Here is an 18,410-nt window from a genome sequence, read left to right as displayed (position 1 = left end):
TCCTTTTTGAAGCTAAGATGAAAGGATTAGTGCTTTATTTGCCTTTTAGCCCAGGTGGGCTGCTCTGCTAGCCTCTGCCCATCTACCATTGTTGCAGGTAACAGCTGTGGGGATCGCAGCTGCTCTTGTGAAAGAAGCCTTGAACTGTGCTGCAACCACCTGGCAATGCTGGACCCATTTGTTCACAGTGAAGGAACATGCGAGCTTGTAATTGTTCATGGCAAAGGGAGCTTTTTAATGACTTCAATTAACAGAGAGAACTCCAGTTAGTTCTTGCTATACAAAAGTGTCCACAATGTCATTAAAACGAGATTTACAAGTGTCATAACTCTCAGCAGCATAGTCAACAATACAGCCAATCATTACAACTGAGCACCAAAAGAGAAGGGGGGAACATCATACCACTGAGGAATTGGATGAAAAGAAAGAAGTGTGGGGGGGAGAAGGTGCAGAGGAAAAAAGAAAAGTCATTTTTTCTTTTCAGTCTAGATTGATTTTATTCTACAAAATGCTACTCAGTTAAAATTGTAAAAGCAAAACCATTTTAATACGTTCTTTCTTTTGTAGCAGCAAGCTTTCTCTAAACAAGCTTTTTGTTTTAGTGCAAATACTGTAGGCCTGTAATTCAGTAAAATAACAAGAACAGAAAAGAGACAACACCAGAGAGAATGCCTCAGGGATGAAATTCCCCAGGACTGCAAGAACGACATCAAGACCACTACGAGCAAAGAAAGGTCCCACTTCAGCAGTCATCTTTAAGAACCTCTGTGGCAGAAACTGTTTCACTGCAGACAGACAGTAAAAAAGAAAACCCATGATCTAAAACTTCTGAGGAAAAAAAGATAATGGCGCCCCCAAACCTTCAACAATCCTCATGGTCACCTGTTAGTCACTGAGACTTCATTTCACTACTGACACCTGCTTCACAGCAGCAAAAGGCTGCTGATGCTTTCAGTTTGTCCCATGTGAGTGGAATCAGAACCAGGCCCTTTCTGTATCTGAGGATCTTAAAGCAGACTTTAGTGACACTAGTAACTTATCTCTCTAATAAAGATGCACTATCCCTTACTGATGTTACTTTGAACTACACAGTATATCAAGATATATACAACAGTTTATCCTCTCACTGAGCAAAAACAATTGGATACCTATTTCCTACACATTTTAATATGGTTTTAACATCAAGTAACCACAAACAAGAAAGTGGAATAACCCTTTAATCATACAGGATAGGAGGGGAACAATTAAGTAAAACAGGATTGGGTTTTATTATTATCTTGTACTCTGAGATTTGTCCTGAACTCCACCTACTGTTCACAGAGGAATGATAATGCATCTTTAAAAACATATCTCTTTTTACATTTTATACAGACAACAACAAAAGTCAGATTATTTTATTTAAGGAATCAAAAAAAATTATTAGCCTAAAAAAAAAAAAAAAGAAGATTGTAGTATTTTTAATGCTTTCTTTATTATATCCAAGTCTTGAACAGAAAAACAAAAGATGTAAACATGATAAATAAATAAGAAATAAATGTATATTGTTCCCCCCACCTCTTAAAATGTTTGACTTGGCCTTCCTAATGAAAATTATCTTGTGTCATGATAGTAAGATTTCTTACATTTCAGAAGTCTGTTTTCGAATGAAAAAAGCAACAACCAAAAGGGAAAAAAAAAAAAAAGCAACAACCAAACACCAGGAATGTGATTTGGCTGGATGTTAAATTAATGGCGGGCAGATCTGCTGGAGCAGGCACAAGACGGCTGCCTGCCAATAAATAATAAGAGACCAGGGAGAAGGGAGGTGTCTTAGGTTTGTTTTCATTTTGTTTTTTTCTTTTCATTTAGGATGAAGGCCAGGTGGATCCTACATACAGTAAGCAGCAAAATTAAAGGTTCAGATGAACTAAATAGATCATTTAAATAATAATTATAAAAACACAACAGAGAGCTACTGTCCCCAGCGTGTTGGTCCCAAATCCCATCACACCACAAGTGGATTGAGACTTACCCAGTCTCCACATCTACAAGAAAGGAATATATGAAGGCAATGCCGCAACTGGGAAAGGAGAAGGAGGAATGAGGGCAAAACTGGAATGGCAAACATCACCTAGAAGCTGAATGTTTCCTTCAATGCAGCTGTTACTACTCCTCCCAGTTTGGCATTGATTAATTTAGGATGTTAGGAGAGGCTTTGTTGGGCCAGTCACCAGGGGGCTGACCCAATACCAGCTGAAATTCCCTGGGCCTTTTTCTATTGACTTCAACTCTATCAGCACTAGGTACAACAGCTCCCATATCCCCACTACATGCAGAACATGGAGACACTACATTTAGGAATCAGCAGGGAAAGTACTCATGGAAAATAACATTTTGGGCATGGGAATGACAATTAGTTCCCAAAGAGCACACCAGAAAACATTAAAAGAATCATGTAGGGCCAGACCAAAATGGGAGTGAAGTTGTACCTGCCTGCCAGAAACTAAACAAAAGTTAAGGCTGATCCACAAAACACAAAAGGCTGGAGACCAGCAATTCCAACACAGATATTCTTTGAGAGACTTCAGGGAGAAAAAGGACAGGCACAAGGTATCTGGGGCTTTTTCCAAACAGTGGAAAATAATCCTTTTTTTTGAGGAGTTTCACATGGCTCCCATCAGTATCACAGGTCAGGAAAGGGAAGCATCTTGTTCTGTCTCTGAGCAGGTCAATGACCAGGCAGGAGGGCAGTGGACAAGGACCAGCTGCAGCTCCTTTTGGCAATGATTCAGTGACCAGAAGCAATGGTAAGTTTTTGTTGTTCCACCAGTTAGATCTGAGGAGACACCTGATTTCTTGAACCCCCTACTAGAGGGGTGGATGTTACTGATCTCACAGGAGACAGCAATCTTGGTCAGCTAGCCTCAAAAGTAGCTGCATTATTTTAAAACTCACCCACCACTTGTCAGGGTTGTTCTCCTCAAAAATGTGTGGAAATGACATGCAGAGATGTTTTATTAACAGTTTTAGATTCTCAGTCCAGAGTGGCCCAAACAAGCATTTGGCAAAATCAAAAAGAGAAGCTGGAGTTTCACCTAAAGTAATATCATCTATGTAAAACCCTAGGAAAAGTGGATTCTTTGTGCTAACTATGGGAAATTTAAGATCTACTTTATTAGAAAGGAAATTTTGATGTACATTTAAGGACAATACAACTAATTTTACTTACTGTGTGAGCTCCATTTGAAACCTCTAGCACCAATATCAAATTGGATGTGTTTAAGCAATATAGAAAAAGCCCGAATCAAATCAGCTTTATGAAGCAATAGGATCCCTCACATATTTCTGGCAGGTTTGGTAAATACTTGGGTTAAAAATAATAGTTATAATAAAAAAGTCAAAGTCCACCTTTAGAGCCAGAATAGTGTCCCATTGAATGGATTCAAGGAATGGGCAGTGGCCAGAGTTTGAGGGAAGTTAGCCCTGCTGACTAAAGTCCCAGTTCCACAAGACTGAAACCTATTAATTCCCAGTGGAGTTGGTGGGGACTGCAGCAGTTTTGCATCTCATATGACTAGCCCTATAATTGTATAATTGTATGCTGCATTTCTCCAGGTCCAGCCTGAACAAGAAACGCCACAGTTTCGGCTGATTTAAAAAAGAAAATTATATATATATATATATATGTGTGTGTGTGTGTGTGTATAAAAGAAAAAGACAAACTAAATAAAAATAAATAGCTGCCACCACAGCTTCAATAGGCAGGACCAAAGAGCTATCTCCTAAGTGGTTTAGCTGGCAAGCTGGGCAATCCTAGTGTGCACAGGGTCATGTTTTGCCAGTACTTTGATATCAATAGGAATTGAGCTTGGCTCCAAGTGGAAATAGATTACACACATTACTGTTTTCAGTAGTGAACATGAGCACTGGAGAGCTTGTACCCTCTCTGAGCACTTAGTAGTAGCAGTAAAGCCCACAGGCTAGAGAAGGACCCAGGACTAGGGAAAGAGCCCTTTGGTTTGATTCTTTGTCTTCAGGCCAATCAACCACAACAGAAGATCAATCTGCAAAGAAAATGTAAAGAAAAACCAGAGGCCAAAGACCAAGGTGCAAATAATGCTAATCAATTTTCCTCAGCTGTCAATCTGTCATTTGCCAGAGCTTGTCAGAAGCTCTGTTGTAGTTCAAACAGGTCAACACTTTATCCATGCCAATCCTGCTTGGTCAGGAGCTGGGGCCTTGTGGCCTGTGCTGTGCTGGTAGATATGTGCTGCTTTGTTTCCCAACAATGAAAAAATCAGCAAGGGTACAGCCAGCTAATTTCACTGTCTTAGCTGCTGCCAGTCTCCATCCTAGATTTATAGGCATGTGGTGCCACCTCTTTTTTTTGTACCATGTTCTGCAAATATGGCCAAGGGGAGGGGAAGATTTACTAACAGGAAGAGATCAGCCTCTGAGTCAGGAGCCCTGATGGGAAGGAAGATGTAATACTCCCTAGACAGCAGGCAGCCCAGGAAAAGTAAACAACAAGCAGCAGACTTGATATCCAGCAAACTAGGGTAAAACCCTGCCAGTCACTGGTAAGTGCCAGCCCAGCAGCTTTTCTGATGCTGCTTTGGCCCTGAGATGCTAACTTGGTTTTTCGAGGAGCCCAAGGGGGTAAATATATCCACATTTTTAAAAAGAGAGGTTTCATCATGAGACTTCTGCTGTCTCTGTGCCTCAGGCTAGAGACTACAAGCTCTGCCCTTGCTGCTGAGCTCTTGGGCTCCTCTTGGTCCCCCTTATCTCCTGGTCCCCCCAGCTGTCATCCTCCTGTCTGGGCATCCTATGTGTTATGTGTTTCCCACAGCTATTCCCAAGAGCAAAGATCCTAATTAGACTTTAGAGTTCAGAGCAACTGAGTGAAATGTAATGGGATCGACAACATTGGAAATTATATGCAAAGAGAGAGAGAGAGAGAGCGCGAGCGAGCACACAAGAGAGAAGTTGTAAGTTCAACTAACCAGAATGATTTAAGCACAGAGCACAACGCTCGAGTCAATCCACAAAGGAAAGGGACGACTAGCAACTGTCTGCAGCTCGCCTTCAGTCCTGGCCAGGAGCACTCCCCAGGTCCACTACGGCCACAAAGAGGTTTCCACAGGCAGTCCCTACAGAGCGGACATCACCCTCTCCAAACAACCCTGGCGTGTCAGTCCCACCCTTGCCGTTTCCTGCCTCCAGGGAGCTGGCGTTGGTCCTCACTCTCCTTCCTGGAGCTGTAGCACTTCCCCATCCTTGTTCTTGCTGCCCTTGTGCTTGAACGATCCTGTGCCTGTCTCTAATCCCACGGAGGGGGCTCCCCCCATGGTGCTGTGGGGGATGTAACACACTGGCAAAATGGGGGGCCGCAGGGGGATTACAACGCCAGCAAGGTGGGAGAGTTCAAGGAATCTGAGGACTGGTCCCCACTGCTGCTGCTCCTCCGGTGAGCTTTGGAGCAGGACTCAGAAGGGGAGAGAGGAGACTCCTGATCCAACACGTTAGGGTAGGTGAACACCAAGTTGGAAGAGCCAGGAGTGATGGCTGGTGTTGAGGTCACCACAATGGGAGTGTTGAGTGCCTCTTCCCCATAAAAACCTCCAGCAATGCTGATGGGCTTAATGACAGACCTCTGGGCTTTGTCAAGGACCAAAGAGGAAGATGGGATCTCTTCCTCCACAGGCTCCTGCTTCACCACCACGGCTCCACTTGCTCCAGTCCGAATGCTCTGGAGGCTGCTGGATGGTGGGCTGCGACGTTCCTCAGGGCTGATTTTGCACACAGGGCTGTGAGCCACCAGCATAAACTCCAGCTTCTCCTTCTCCTTCTGGAGCTCAGCGATCTCCTTTTGCAGCACTGACTTCTCCTCCTCCAGTACTTCGGTTTCCTGCAGACAAAAGGGGAATAAATAAATAAAATAGCAAAGGCTCTGGAACTACTCCTCACCTGGAACAGGGCCACCAAGTCCAGATCCCATCTGGCACAGGCAGATACACCCCAGACTCGTCATGAGCCAAGCAGACACCAAGTCATTGCCAGTCAGGCATCTTGTGTTTCACGTGCCTATTTGTAGGCTATTCCCAAACATCACCAATCTAAGGTGTTATAAATGTTATAAAGAATCTTGTGAACTTGCCTTAATTTTCTGATGGCTAGTTTTTGCCACTCTGTCTTGGCCTATGACTTCAGTCTTCTCCCTTGCTGTCTGCCTGACAGACACTTTAGCAGAGGACCCAGATCTCCTTCCATTGTTTTTTCATGTTAGGCTAGTAATATTCTTTTCACTTTGACAGAGGTAGTGTATAGCAGTCTCTAAACTGTTTCCATTTTATTTCTGTAATGCATATTCCAGATTAGGGCTGACACTTGTCTAACTCCTGCCCAAAGGACCAACACTGGATGCATCCACGATTAATACATTTATCTTTCCCTGGTCACATCACGCAGATGGATCAGTCAGTCTGGGAGCAGCTAGGACCTTCCCATGTGAGGAGCTCATAACTTCACAAAACTCACACTCAGCCCTTCAGGACATGACTTACCACTTTGCACACTCCTCTCACTTCTATCACTTTAGTCACAACATTTCTATAGGATGCCCTGCCTCCCCTCCTGAGAGAACACACTGAGAACACCTCCTAATTTGAGGCAGCAGCACATTTCACAGGTGTGCTTTCACTGCTGCTGTGCTTGGTAACAAGATCATTGGATAAAACCAGGCTGGTTCTTGACCAGGAGCACTGGAGCCTTTCTTCAGCTGATTTCACACAACCCAATCTTGTCTTCTCTTCAACCAGTGCCTTACCCACGCCTTGGTTCTTATGCTCTGCTCTAGCTTCTCCAGCTTTACTAATTATTACTTGTACAGCATCAGGGCACACATCTCTGTGCTGCTTCCTTTTTGAAGGAAGTCAGTTACTACCCCACCTCCAAAGGAGGAGTAAGCCTAAAGGATATAGCTCTGATAGGTACACGTAACATCTCCCTTGTTTTCTATGGCTTTCAGATGATCCAACCTCTTCAGTATTTTTGTCCTTAAAACCTGCCTTGAGGCACACAGTGTCTTATGAAAGGTGACCAGAGTCAGGGAGACTTGTGCTAGTTGAGAGGCGAGAAGGGAACAGAGCTCCTAGGACATTTTGGGCACTGAGCAAAGAGAATTTTAGGGTCCTAAGCTCCAGGGCCAAGTCCTCCTCATCAGCAGCTGTTGATGTAGGAGCAGTACCCTTGGGCAGCCTTGGATGAAGAAGGCAGAGTGTGTTTGCAGCATCTTCCTCCAACGTGCTGGTGGAGGAAGAGCAATGTCCGTGGAGCTGGTTGGAAGGGTGGGTGACAAGGAAGGAGGAATGCGTGCAGGGCACATACCGCCTGAAGTTTCTCTGTTAGCTCTCGACGCCTGTTACGACACTTAGCAGCTGCCAGCTTGTTCCTCTCTCTCCGGATCCTTCGCTTCTCTTCTTCCTCAGGCGACAGCTGTGGGCAAGTGCCAAGAAAATCCAATCAGATCTGAGCAAGGCATTCCTTTAAGTTTGTGAGGATTTAACCACAATGCAAAGGAAAAAAGCCTGATCCAGCAGGATGCTGAGCACTCCCCCTTGTCACTGATGTCAGCAGAAGATGAAAGCACACAGTATCTCTGCCTGCACCAGGTCTTAGCAGAAGGGAGAGGAGAAGGAGCAGGGCACAGGGAGAAGATTGTGTAAGAGGACAGTGAATCTGCACCAAGGCCAAACAGATAAAAGATGCTCTGATTGTTTCACAACTTGGGTGGTACGTTAAGCAAAACCAGAGCACGATGTTGTAAGTGCCTCTTTCTTGAAAGAAAATATCTGCTCCTTCCCACACAAAAATAGTTGATCTCTTGAAGGTTGGGATGGTGTATAGGGGGAGACAGGGAAATCAGCAAAGCTCCCATGAAGTCCATGAAGCAACAATGATTTATACCACCCAAAAATCTGACCTCAGATTTTTGAGCACTCAGCGAGATAACACACTGCTTCTTGCATCAGCAGGCAAGGCTCCAGTGATATCAAGGGCTTCCTGAGGCCAGCTGACATCCTCACTGATGTAAATCAGGAGCAATTCCATAGAAACCCATCCAGCTACACTCTTGCGAAACCAAAGGAAGTGAACGGGAGCTCGCAAGACTTGGTCAAAGCTATGCCTGGTTCTGGGGGTTTGAGACAAGGTTTTACAAACCCCAGCAGCAGCAGATAGGTTTGTGCCATGGCCAAAGCCAAGGAGCCAGTCCAGTAGGGCACAGAGCGAGTGGATGTGGCCCCGCTCTCTGCTGTGGCACCCAGCGTGCGGGATCCATGCAGACAGAGCAGCACAGGGATCCAGCAGGATCCAGCAGGATCCATGCAGACAGAGCAGCACGGGGATCCAGCAGGATCCATGCAGACAGAGCAGCACGGGGATCCAGCGGGAGTCACGGGGATCCAGGGCACGTGCCCAGCCCTTGACTCCAACCTTGTACCCTACACTTCAGCCTCACCCAGCCCGTGTGTGCTGCAGGGACTCTGGTCTGGTGACTGTAAATGAAAGCAAAACCCTGACACCTGGCAAAGAACATGTCACATCTCACAGAGTGCCAGCACAGAATGGGAAGAAACACCTCTTCAGAGAAGCTTCAGTTTTAATATCTTCATGGACTGTCAATATCACAAATGAAACATTCACAATTTTACTATCTTTTCTTTTTAGTGTTAGTTTTACTCCAACCTCAGCCTAGTTTGTTTTGGCTTGCTCTATCTCCCTAATTTTGATGTTTGCAGTTTCAGTAAGTTAACTTCAGCCTCAGGGCATTCAGCTTGCTCATTTCTGCTTTTTTTCAGGATCTGATCTGTGCCTGTGATTTCACCTGCATGTAACATGAGCCCCTGGATGCTCACTGAGCAACACAAGCAATTCTAGAACTGCAGGACACAGAATTTAGGCCCAAAAGCTTTTTTTTTCCATCAGCAGCTCACAATGCCCATCCTAAGGCCGGTGGTAGCTCCATTCAGCTGGGCAGAATATTTCCCCCAGGAAGGAGCCCCTGCAGGCACTGCTCTCCCTGCTACAGCTCTGCCCACTCTCTTCCTACCCCACACGAGTGCAGGGTAAAAATGTAGTTGCACACAAATATCTACAGTATGGCAAAGCACTGAGCATGGACACAGAAGCTATGCTGACTTGGGGCCCCTGTGTAGAATTTTCAAGAGCCTTTTCATGCTCTGGAAGCACAGATCTCATTGAAATATGTTTGGAGTAAAATTTCTGCTACAAAGGCCTTCAGTAATTTAAAAATTATCTGTTTCAAAGACTGCTTTGCAAAAATTGCACAGGCAGGGCAGAAGCCCCTAATCTGGATGTTCTTAACATTTTACCAGGTCTAAAAAGGAATATTCCATCAGTGGTTGCTGGATTTGTTTGAAAGTGGTTGGATTTGGCACTCTTTGTGCCCCTGCTGTATGCGTTATTCGTAGCTTGTCCAAGCCCAATACGTGCATTCACTGTCAGGAACGTTCATCAAAACGGGCTCTTTTCATAAAGTGTTACACAAGGTTTTCCAAAAAGGCACTCCGATGTGGTGTTCAAAGCACCAACCCTGGAAACCTGAGCCAAAGGGCCACAGTAAAGAGCCCCGGTACCGCCTTAGCACGTGTCTAATCAAAAGGACTTGGCTTTGAATGACCCACAATGAACGGCTTGCAAACAAGCCACAGGCCAGGAATTGCTTGGCAGGCATCCTTCAGCAAATAACTCTGAACAACAAATAAAGCAGAGAATATGGTGATCTCTTCACGGCCAATTTGTGAACACAGAGGCAGCATTTGTCAAACAAATTAGTTGTTGCTAATTATTCCTCCAGCTCTGTGAGACTTTCTTTGCCTTTGGACACCAGCCCTGCATGCAGGGAACAGGGAAGTAGCTCCAGCTGGTGGAAAAGGCTGGCACGTACCCGAACCACCACGCTACTCCATTCTATCTCCCAAACATGGGTCCTCACTGCGGCCATACCAGCTCCCCACACAGAGGTACTGCTAAACTCTATCTTTAACCTCTTGGGCCTAAACTAGACAGCAACTCCACATAAAATAATCGGACTGTGAATCAAAACAGATGACGTAGAAGTAAAAGTAGGGCTGATGAGTCTTATTAGAAACAGACCTCACGCAACAGCACGCGCTCGTGTCTGGAGGGTGCGCCGTGTGTCTCACTGCACTGCTCCGCAGCGACCCACACAAATGCTGCTTGGGAACAACTTGGGGAGATCAAGTTTAGTCAGATCTATTTTTTTATTTTTAAAGAGAAATCAGCCTAGCACTGTGAATAGCTGTTCACCAGACAGCCCTGGAGAAGGCTGATTCTTACTAAGAGGAGAACAACAGCGCTGATTTCCAGAAGATAAAATGCCTGCACCTAGTCCACCAGATCCAGGGTCCCAGCTTGGTAATCCCATTAGGAGGTTGAGCACAGGGCAGCAGTGGTACAAGCCACCTCATGCCAGTTACAAAAATACCTCTGGGTTTGGAGCAGAAAAATCTCTTATGGGATCCCCACCAAACTGCTGCAAAAAGATCAAGCAATTACAGGTTTGTAGTGGGAAGGTGGATTTAGACCCCAGTCCTCCAGAAGGCTCTTCATACTAGAGTTGAGGTGCTCTAGGGAAGCTGTTCCTCCCTGCATGCTGCTGGCTGGGACTGGGGGTATCACACAAATGGACACTGGAGCAGTGCTAGCAGCTACAGAGCTGACAGAAAACACTAGCTGATGTAATTTGGTGTCAGATTTGTAAAGGACCTACATGAAAGCTGCTCTGCTTTCTTGGAGGTTTCCTTCTGCCTGGAGCAGCAGAGACACTCAAACTGAAACCCAGGGCTCAACTTCAGAGTTTCACCTGCTTTTGAAACCAAGCCGCAATGTGGGCTGGTGGTGCGAAGTGTTGGATGAAGACTGGGTAAATCTCACCATATGATGAGGAGGCAGCAATAAAAGTCACCCTCCAGCTTACACCCTCCACCACCCTAAGAAACCCCAGCACGAGAACAGCACCAGCGATGGACCTCAGTGCTCCCCTGCGGTGCTGGGAGATCTCACGAGGGGGTGGGGAGGCAATCTCTCTGTGTCTGTTTCCAAGGCACTGCAGTTACCTGCTCATCTCTCCGTCTCCGTCCCACGGTGGTCCCGATGGTTTTGATGACACCAGGACGCTGCAGAGCCGTGTGTCCGGCCACCGAGGACAGCGGGGGCAGCGGGTGGCTGTAGGGGTGCGAACGGGAGTAAGGGCTTGACATGGAGGTGATGACGGTGGGCTGGACCATCCACTGCAGGTCTTGGCTGGTTGTGATGGCGTTGATCGTAGGGATAAAAGCACTGCCTGATCCTGGCATATCTACTCGAAATTTCTAGGAGGAAAGGCAGGGGAGAAGAGGGACAGAGAGCAGAGAAGAAAGCGTCAATGAGAGCAGAACATAAGTGGTTACTCCAAAACCAGCTAGGCCCTCAGGAGCGGCACCGGTGAGGATCAAAGCGGCACCTGAAGCAAGAACACCAGTAGCTGGTACCTCTGCAGCATCTTAAGCTGCCCCTGCCTGCCACAACCCCTGAGGAAGGCACTGGGCTCAGGCACTTCCCCTCCAGAGCAGCCCTGCCCTCTCCCAACCCCTTTCCTCTTCCCTCCCACAGCTCCCCAGCATACCCTAGCCCAGCCTCCCCTCCCCAGCACCATCCCCACTGCTGCCACCTCCTGCCAGTGCCCACCACTCCTTCCGGCATGGAGCAAAAGGGGAATTAAGGAGTTTCTAGAGAAACACTTCTCTTTGAGCCCAAAGAAAAGGAAGAGAAACTTCAGTTCTGAAATACCATTACCAAGCAGAGCAAAGCCTCCTTTCACCAAAGGATTGCCCTGAAATTTGGGCTTTGTCCACGTAGGGCTTGGTATGGCAAGAAGAGCAGCCTGCTTCTCCTTCAGTAGCTCTGTGCTCACTGAGGAACCCAGCCCTGAGATGGTTACGTGCGAGGATATGTATTTTAATAGCAGCCTATAAAGTAGGTCTTAGGATTCAGATCGGACAAGTTCCCTGCAGCTCTCTGCACTGTCTAGACAAAACAAGGCAGCAGTAAAACCAAGGCAGCAGGTAATGATCGCCTCCAAAATACATGTACACCTTCTTTCAGACAGAGGTAAATCCATCTGGATAATATGCTGGCACTAAATTGCAAGGAAAACAATCGCTTGTCCCCGGAGGGGGAAGCAGGAGAGAAAGAATGTTTTTGTCTATGCTGAGCTCCTTCAGGAGGCTTTCAATGGTTAGACTGGAATTAACTCACAGACAGGTCTTGCTCCAGCAATCACTGAGCAAGGGACAGGGCTTGTAGGACCCACAGCTGTCACCACCACTGGTCTGTAAGCCTTGAAATGACTCCATGAGAAATGCACATTCTTGGGTCAACAACCTGGCTTCCCAGAGGAGTGAGAGCCCTTGCATCAGCCTGACCTCAGCTCAGGTAAGCGTCCCAGATAAGGGACACCAACACAGATTTCCTTTTCAGGGTGTGCCTAGTCAAGCACCTAAAGAGCTTTGTTAAACCAAGGCTACTGCAAATAGTATTTCACATGCTGATAGCTACAGCACTTCAGGCCAGCATTAGCAAGCTGCCAACACCTGAAGACCAGGAGAGCCAGTCTGAATACTGACACTGCTGACTTACACCTCTGAACAGCTCAAAATCTAGCAAGGAAGGATGAGAGAAGGAAGGAGTGAGTCAAGTTAAGCAGGCGGGGAAATCACACAGAGAGAGGATGACACTGGTACCAAGATCTTAGCAAAACCCCCAACAGCACCTCAGAGATTCACCTGGAGCTTGAGTCCAACACAGCCTCAGCTCATCCCACATTTCAAAGTCCATGTCATCTCCCCTAATTAGTTAAAGAGGCTCTGAGCCACCAACTGTCAACGCTGCATCAGAATTTATGGGTGCAAATCCCCTCCTTTGCTCTGCATGGTGTAGGCTGTGACCACATGGCACAGAGGAGGATGTGTTGGTGCCTCCATAACCAGAACACAAGAGGACCTAAACCTCATCAGAAGGGAGGAAGTGCGAGCCCAGTTGAACCACGGGCCCAACTTAAGGGATGTGAGCCCTACTTCCAGATCCGCAAGTGGCTTCTACCATGACCATTGCCTATCTGTGCCACCACCCTCCCTTTCATATCCAAAAAGCAGAGAGGAATGTCCTGTCTTCCCTGCAGGGACACTACAAAGCAATGACTGTGAAACATCCAGAGAGCTTCTGGTGCTTTGCCATAGAGACACCACTGGCATTCCAGAGCTAACCTTTGCCTCCAACACCCCACAACATGCTAAAAATTCCTAATAGAGGTTGTGAGAGTCAGTTCCACCACTAAATCAACCACATAAAATACCAGAATCTGACATAAAAATCAGGCTCCAAGTACTGACTAAGGAAGTGCTCCATTTCTAATCACTCCTGTATTCAACCTAGGACCCTTCTGTAAGACTAGCAGAGGTCTCCAGGACAGCAAAGGGGAGTTGCTCAGTTCAGCCACATCCCTCTGTAGCTCCACAATGCTTGCCTGCAGACCTGGGGGGAAGAGACCAGTTCTTCTCTGCCATGCCCATCTCTGTCCCCAGCTTCCCTTCTAATAACTCAAAATATCTTAGAAATAAAAAAAAAAAAACCAAAACCAAACCTGTATTCTGTACTTTCCAAAAGCAGTATTTTTCCTGGATAACTAATTAAGGGACACACTGCTGTGGCAGCTTGAGTCTTCAGACACAGTGTGCTCAGTCTAACACCAGGTTTTACAGGCAATGCTTCCTGACTGATCAGGCTTTCCCCACCTACCTCGCTTTCCCTGCTAGGACACTGCACTGGATCAGCTCTGCCATGCCAAAATGCTGCTGGGCCCCACATTCTGCCCAGTGGCCAACAGCTCTGACCCCTGGGATGCTGCTGGTGGCAGTGGCAGGCCCTGAATTCCCTGTCACCTCCCCTGCACGGCCCCTTTGAGCACCAGCCTCCTCACACAGAAGTGCCAGAACTTCCCCCAAACTGCAGCCCCTTCTTTGCTCTCCCCATCCCTCATCCTCTCAGAGAGCTTCAATGCCCCTGCCAGCACTGCCTGACAGCACTGCCTGCCCTCACCCACCTCCCCACCTTCCAGACACCCTCCTGCCTTCTCCTCTCAGGACATGCACAGCTCTCCTCTCCTGACCCACAAGAGGCTCCTAGAAGCAGCTCTCTGCCAGCTTTCAGTTGTTCCTCTCTACAAGAATTCAGTGCACTAGAGAGAGATGAGGCGATAGGCAGATTGCAGGGCTACACACGCAGCACGCGCTCAGCCACGAACCCACCGCTCTCCTCCTGACCCAAGCAAACGCAGATGAAGGTATCATTAAAAAACCCCAACAACTAAACAGCAAACAGAAAGAGTCCTGTTATTAAGTGGGCCAAGAACTGAGGTCAGTCTCTGCTCTGCCTTAAAAATATGGGGTTGGATGAGAGCCTTCTCAGATCCACAGTCGGGGGAGGCTCCAGCGAGTCCTGCCACAAGCAGGGGCAGACTACGTTAGCAGCTCACAACTTAGCAGCACAGACAGCACGGGGACGTTTCAAGCTTTGGCTTCGTGTTTCCTTTCTCCACCTTAAGGTTTCTATAGAGCACCCTGCTGTGTTCTTTGGTCCACTCTGGACCTTCACTGATATCTGTAACTGTGCTGAGCAGCACTAGAAACCAGTCGAGAAATGGGTATAATGGCTGGGGAAAAAAAAAATAAAACCCAACAACAAAGCGACTGAGAAAAATCCTAGAGCATCTTCAGCATTACTCAGTTACCAAATACAGGGTATATGTGATAGATCTTACAATAAATACAAGACCCTGGTGGCTCTCCTATGTTGAACATCTCCTCGAAGGAAAACTGGACACAATGCTATAATATCTCAGGGGAAAACTGACCACTCTGAAAGAGTATACAAACTCTTCCCATTAAAGTCTATGTTTACCACATGGCAAGTCAGTGATTAGGAAAATAGCATGACATGCAACTTAAAAGAAAAATGTTCCAGTGCTGTGCTGTATGGGAAAAAATAATTAAAAAGCATCAAAGTTTTGGCTCAGAGACACAATTTCCATTTAAGCATGTGACTGATGCATCTTTTCTTGCTTTTGGGAGAAAAAAAAGAGAACACAATAAAGAAAAAATTTCAGCAATGCATATTTTCTGTAGTGATAAAACTGCAGATCTCCATAGACCAGAATCAGCAGAACAGCCCAACTGCTAGGGTAAAGGCAACGCTTACATTTGATCCTAATCTACAACATCTGTAAGGATCAAGGGAAAGACGGAGCACAAGGCCTTGAGAAATCTCCCGGATTCTTAAAGAAAACATTTATGTTCTCGCTAAGCCAACGTCCTGCTCAAAGCCCTGTTTCAGATAGTAACCCTAGAAACGGGGCTCTGCTCCCCGGATCAGACGGCACGCACACCAGCTGCCTGGGGAAGACGTGGAGCCCCAGAAAAAGGGGAAAACCCAGTTATTGATTGGACTGTGACAGCTCAAATGTGAAGCGGCGGTGGAGTTTCTCGACCTCCTGCAGCAAGTGCTTGAAGCCAAAGCAGCTGTTAAATCACAGCAGGAAAGGGAGAGTGAGAATTTGCAGTTCGCCGGGCGTTTCCAGCTTCTCAACCCCCTTTCCCGCTCCCCCACCCTGTCCTAGCGTTTACTGTAAACCAGGGAATAAGCTTTATCTGAGCTAGAATCCCGGGAAACCCCAGAGTGCAGCCCGCAGAGGGCACCAGCGAGATGCGTTTGGAGCAGGCGGGGAGCGGCAGCGAGTCATTTCTGGTAAAACTTCTTTAATGTGAGGAATGTCACGGGCTGGTACGGCTGGCAGAGTTTAAGACTGGACTTTTTTCCTTTTTAATTTTTTTTTCTCTTTTAATTATCCTATGACTCCCTGATGCGAAGGCTACACTGTGCTCACACTGCCAGTTCGCTCATACAAGCCACACAAGAAATAATATTGTGAGAAAAAGGGGGGTGGGGGGGTCAGAAGCCCAACTCTGAAAAGGCAAAAAAAGAGTGAGGCTGGGCCAGCTGATGTAAACAAGTTATGAAATAACCCAGGTTTGTATAACTGGTCCGATTGTGTAATGCCTTCCCCAGAAGTGGTAGATTTAGTCGATCTAGACATAGAAGTCATTTCGAGGTATTTTCTTAGGAAAATCAAAAGGGGAAAAAACCCAAACCACAAGACTGGGCTTTCAGGTCCGCGAATTCACGCCGCTTCCACAGGAAATATTCCCCATTCTCGAAGCGCCGCCCGGCAGTGGGGCTTGAGTAGGGAGCGGGGCTGGGGAGCGCCGGGAGCGCTCCGGCGAGCCCCAGGAAACTCCGGCTCGGAAAGAGCCGCGGCCGGCCGGAGAGCGGCCGGCGGAACCAAAGGAGCGGGCGGGCAGAGGGCTGAGCACGGCGGCACGCCGCCGGCCGAGGGGTGCCAGCGTGGGCCCCGTGGAAAAGGCAAAGAGACTGTCAGCGCCTCGGAGACAAAGTTTAACGGGGGAGAAGCGGGCAGACAACCGCAGGCGCTGGAAAGACCCAGAGCCCGCTTCCAGCCATCCCGCCGTGTTCCACGGCGGCTGCGACATCTCCGTGAATAACTCGGGCGGTACCTCCCAAAGTCCCAGCGAAGCCTCCCAAAGTCCTGCGGGCGAGCCCCGGGCACCACCCGGGCAGGCGCGATGAACGTGGACAGCGAGAAGCTCCCAATGAGAACAAAAGCAGGAAGGAGGAAGAGTTCGGTGCGCCCCTATATTCGCGTTACCGACCTCGCAGAGAAGTCGCCCGTAGGAGCCCTTTGATTGCCGAGCGGGTCCCGGCCCGGCGCTGCGGCGGGTGCCCGGCCGACAGGCGGGAGCTCGGCACCGACACCCGGCCACCCCGCTCCACCTGGGGCCGGGCCAGCGGAGACTGCCCGGCGCTCCCTCACCGCACGTCCCCGCTCGGGGCAGGCCGTGCCTCCCGCAGCACTCCCGGCCCGACAGGCGGGGAACTCCGGTCAGCGTCCCTCCGGACGCGTCGCGGCACCGCTCCGGGGCGGGCGGACAGGGAGGGAAGGAAAGCGGCGGCGCCCCGCTAAGGGCGGCGGGACGGAGCGGCGGCTGCGGGCAGCCCCGCGCCCCGGCACTGCCTGCGCCACCGCCACCGGCGCCTCTCCGCCGGGCGCCCGTGCCTCCGCCGCGGAGGAAGCGCCGGCCGCTCCCCGGGCGTGGCGGTGAACTCCCGTCCCGGGAGCGCTCGAAGCCGCCCCCGGAGGCACCGGGGGAGAGGGACAGCGCCCGGCCCTACCTGCTGGGCTGCGCCGCTCGAGTAGGTCTCGGGATGTCCCGGGGAGCCGCTGCTGCCTCTGGAGGAGGTGTCGAAGTTCCCGGGGTAGTCCTGGTACATGGTCCGAGGTCGGGCCGGGGGAGCCGCGTCCCCGCCTTCCCACACCGACACCCGCCGCTCCCTCGTCGTCTCCCCGCCCCCTTCTCCCTCCCGACCTCTTCGGCTCTTGCCTTTCGCCTCCCGCCGCTCGCCGCGGAGAGGGACAAAAATAATAAAAACGGCTTTGGAGACGAGGAAGAAAGTGGGGGGAAAAGGTAAAAAAAAAACTTAAAAAAAAAGGGAAAAATTTAAAAATAAAGAGATAACAAAAATAAAAATAATAACAATGATGATAAAAGTGGCTCAGTTGGCAGCCGAGCGCCTGCGGGACGGGACGGGACGGGACGGCAGGACTCGGCGGCGCGGCGGGAGCAGAGCCGTGCGCGCAAGCGGGCGCTCGCCGATGTCCTCTCTCCGCGCTGCCCGGCGAAACTCGCCCCGCCGGCGGAGCGGCTCCGGGCCCGGGGGCTGCAGGCGGAGCGGTTCTCCTCCGCCCCCCCAACCTCCTCCTCCTCCACCACCACCACCACCACACACCGGCCGCCCCTTTTCCCGGCGCGGGGTGACTCAGCCGGGTCTTGCGCCCCGCGGCTCGGCGGCGCTGCGAGCGGGAGCTCCGCGCGCCCGCGGTGACTCAGAGCAATGGCATCGCCCCGGCCGCGCTCGCTTATTATCCGCCCGCCGCCGCACCATGTGCACTCGCACACGTCAAACCCGCGGCGCACCGGCCCCACCTTGGCGCGCGGAGCCTCCCACCTGCCGCCGCGGCGGGGGGGGCGGGCCGCCCGCGGGGGGACGGCGCCCGCTCGGCCGCGCCCGCCGCGCCCGCCCCTCCCCGGCCCGCGGTCCGGGCGGCTCGGGCGGGGCGGGCGCAGCGGCGGGGGCAGCGCGGCGCCCGGTTCCCGGCAGGCCCCGCCTCCCCCCGCCCCGCTTGGTGCCGTCCGCTGTCGCACGTTGCCAAAAAT

The 18,410-nt window shown here is 49.6% G+C and overlaps 1 protein-coding gene across 1 annotated transcript; it reads right to left on the bottom strand.

Moving 5' to 3' along the window:
* Window positions 1–211: 211 nt before the first annotated feature.
* On the bottom strand, window positions 212–17,961 carry FOSL2 (FOS like 2, AP-1 transcription factor subunit). Its single transcript, XM_054629819.2, has 4 exons — window positions 17,368–17,961; window positions 11,142–11,396; window positions 7,369–7,476; window positions 212–5,890 (listed from the first exon to the last, which is right to left on the bottom strand). The coding sequence occupies exons 1-4, from the start codon at window positions 17,464–17,466 to the stop codon at window positions 5,381–5,383; spliced, it is 972 nt and encodes a 323-aa protein (XP_054485794.1). The 5' UTR covers window positions 17,467–17,961; the 3' UTR covers window positions 212–5,380.
* Window positions 17,962–18,410: the final 449 nt, after the last annotated feature.

This window comes from Agelaius phoeniceus, chromosome 3 (genome assembly GCF_051311805.1).
Source record: "Agelaius phoeniceus isolate bAgePho1 chromosome 3, bAgePho1.hap1, whole genome shotgun sequence".
In the NCBI taxonomy this organism is placed as follows: Eukaryota; Metazoa; Chordata; class Aves; order Passeriformes; family Icteridae; genus Agelaius; species Agelaius phoeniceus.
The sequence above is the reverse complement of the archived record's forward strand: the minus strand, read 5'-3'. Positions and strand labels throughout refer to the sequence as shown.